The sequence below is a fragment of the Mandrillus leucophaeus genome, unplaced genomic scaffold, assembly GCF_000951045.1.
Source record: "Mandrillus leucophaeus isolate KB7577 unplaced genomic scaffold, Mleu.le_1.0 Scaffold70, whole genome shotgun sequence".
Classification (NCBI taxonomy): Eukaryota; Metazoa; Chordata; class Mammalia; order Primates; family Cercopithecidae; genus Mandrillus; species Mandrillus leucophaeus.
This window is the reverse complement of record NW_012107586.1, coordinates 2,947,901-2,950,869: the sequence shown is the minus strand read 5'-3', so window position 1 is coordinate 2,950,869 and position 2,969 is coordinate 2,947,901. Positions and strand designations below refer to the sequence as shown.

The 2,969-nt window shown below is 59.3% G+C and overlaps 1 protein-coding gene across 1 annotated transcript in view; it reads right to left on the bottom strand.

Moving 5' to 3' along the window:
* The window catches only part of RUFY4 (RUN and FYVE domain containing 4), a 22,376-nt gene extending 21,758 nt beyond the window's left edge, over positions 1 to 618 (bottom strand). The window contains exon 1 of the mRNA XM_011964687.1: positions 391 to 618. Coding sequence (XP_011820077.1) covers positions 391 to 618 — 228 coding nt within the window. The remainder of the gene's footprint in view (positions 1 to 390) is intronic.
* Between the last annotated feature and the right edge of the window lie 2,351 nt (positions 619 to 2,969).

The following is a 2,969-nucleotide window of genomic DNA, read 5'->3' as shown; positions in this document are numbered from 1 at the left end:
TGACACAGCAAGTTACCTAGTGGGGGGAAAATCCCAGCACTGTCTTGTAGGCCAGCGTGTGAAGATGATGGTGTGGTCTCCACCGATTGAGCAGTCCCTGGGTGACACTGTACTAACACTTGATGCCCTTTCCCCATTCAATCCCCACATCATCCTGGAGGTTATTAACTCCATTTCAGACCAGGACAAACAGGGAATTGGAGAGGGTAAGTCTTTTACTCAACATCACAGAGGTACCCAGGATTTGAACTCAGGTCTGTGTGCCCATAGGGCCTATGCTGTGGGTCCTGACTTGGTGTAAGTGACCCCATGAACGCTCATGCTATGTAGACACTAGGCTGGGGGTGTCCCCTCCTTCCCCATGGAGGGCCCCCAGCCTTGCCCAGGTACTCGTCCTCCTCGAGACACCCACTCATTGTTTCCTGGGCCCCAGCTGAGTGGAAAATGTGTGTTCTTTGAGGAGAGGGTGCAGAAGTAAAGCGTGGCCCCAGGGCTGCGGCTGAGCAGATGCTGCGTGTATGTGCGGAGCAGGGCGCCTGGTTTTAATACTGCCTTTCTCTCCAGGGGGATCTCATCCTCTTCTCCTCCCGATGGGTCCTGGGGCCCAGAGAGGGACATTGTGGCCCCGACAGCTGGTGGCCTTATTCTGAAATCCTAGTCAAGACCAGGTATGGAGTGGAAAACCCAGGTGTCCTGCCTCCCAGGCTGCGGCTGCTGGGGTTTGGGGTGGGTGGCAGTGGTGCAGCAGTGGGACACAGTGGAGGAGAGGGGAGAGGGAAACGGAGGTAAATGAGGGAGGTGGGTGGGACATGGGATTTAGGGAGGATGGGGTCAGAAGTCCAGAGACCTGGGTCTCCATCCTGGCCTGGCTACGCACTCACTGTGTGATCTCGGGCAAATCACTCACCTTCCTTGAGCCTCAGTTTCCCCACCTGTAGACCAAGGGTTGGACTGATGGTCTCGGCAGCCTCTTCCAGCCCAGATCCTGTGTGAAATTTATCTTCCTTGGCTCCTGGTATCACTCCCCTTCTGTCCCTGTAAATTCCAGGGTCCCCCTGCTACTCACCCAGGAGAGCCTGGCTGGCTGGGGTACGAGAGCGCGGCTCTGCTGCCTGAGTCCGTCCCTAGTGACGGTGCCTTGCAGAGCTGTCCCAGGATTTACAGCCTGGGAAGAAGTGACTCAGTCTCAGCCCAGCAGCCTGGAGGGGGAACCTGGCTCACAGCGGTGGGGGAACCGAAGACGCTGCAGGGAAGAAGTGGTAGAGGCAGGATCCAGGGCACTGGGGCAGAATGGTGAGATGGGAAATGGGTCCTCTCAGGCCAGCCTGGGGTAGAGTCACCTGTTGGCCAAATGAGGGCTGATCCATTGTGGTTAATGGGGACTGCTGCTAGTTTCCTTTTCGTTTTCAGCACTTGCTCCTGCTTTTCTTCCTTCTCGCCACCAGGGGGCAGAGGGAGGCAGTGGAGCTCCGCAGCTGCTGTTCCTGTGGTTGTTTCTTCCGTGTTGTTTGGTTGGGCTGTGAGGCGGCGCTCCAGAGTGGGGATGAGAGGGCGAGGTTCCCACCACGCTTCTCCTTCCTCTCTCCACCTCAGTGAACTGAGCGGTCCCCGTGAGTGCTGGTCACCAGTGCCGACCCCTCAGTCCTGGTCCCATTCCCAAAAGGATGGATGTGAGACCACCAGTGAGATCCTGTGCCCAGTAATGGGCCAGGCGGGATTCCCAGGTGGGCTGGCCCCCCTACCCGCCCCGCGGCTGTACTCTGCCTTGTTAACGCTGGGATCTTTCCATGCGGAGTCCTCGTTTCTGCAGGCTGGGCTGCTCCAGGGGCTAGTACTGGGGCAAAGGAGCAGGGGCCTGGGAGGACGGCTGTTTTCACAGACCCCAAGAACCGCATCTAAAAACCAGCACAAGGGATGCCCCAGCCCGTCTGCCCTCTCCTCTGTTCCTATATCCCTCATGCAGAGGCTGCAGCCCCCATCTCTGTCTCCTGTATCACGTCCCTGTCTCCCGTCCCTGTCTTTCCCTCATTCCTTCCCTTCTCTGTTCCCTGCGTCTCACTTTGCACCCTTGGTCTCTTTCTTGCCCTCCCAATTCAGTCTGTCTGAAGCCCTGTCCGCGTCCCTGCCCCTGCCCTCCTCCAGCCCCCTGCCGTCCTCCAGCCCCCTGCCTCCCTCCAGTCCTCTGCCCTTCTCTAGGCCCCTGCCGTCCTCCAGTCCCCTGCCCTCCTCCAGTCCCCTGCCCTCCTCCAGTCCCCTGTCCTCCTTCAGCCCTCTGCCCTCCTTTGGCCCCCTGTCCTCCGGTCTCCCTTTGTCACTTGCCATGAGGGAGTCCCCAGGCGTGGATGCTGGCTGGGTGCTGGGAGCCCATGGTGTTCAACTGGCACAGAGAGAAGGCAGCTACTGCTTCAGGTAGAAGCTGCAGGAATGGGTGAGGGAGGACACCCTGAGTCGGGAGCTGGTGGTTGGCAGAGCCCAGGGCACCTGACACAGGCAAGCAGCCAGCCCAGGACAGTGCCAGTCCGCTTGGGAAGTGCTACAAGGTAGGTGGACCCAGGGGGAGGCAGGACCAGGACTGGGTGAAGGGTCCTCCAGTTGGGTGGAGGGCTCCCCTGGGTCTCTTGTGCCCTTGGGAAGAGGGTGATATAGGACCTGACTCCTAGAAGGGCAAATAGCTTGGGTGAGGTTGGTTTAGGAGCCACTCAAGAGGGGCAGGCCTGGAGTGCTGGGGCAAGGTAGGGAAAGGGTTAATCTTCCTTGAGCTGGACCAAAGGGCAGCTCTGGTGGTGTCCCTTGATTTAGAGGGCTCTGGAGTTAGGAGGGTGGGGGGCCACTGGAGCAAGAACTGCCCCAGGATGGTGGGGACAGCTGGCCTCTCACCCCTGCCTTCTCTGTGCTGGGTAAGTCTCGGAGACTAGCAAGTGGGGAGCTGACCTGGCAGTGGGGACAGGTCTGAGCTGGGAGGTAGGTGT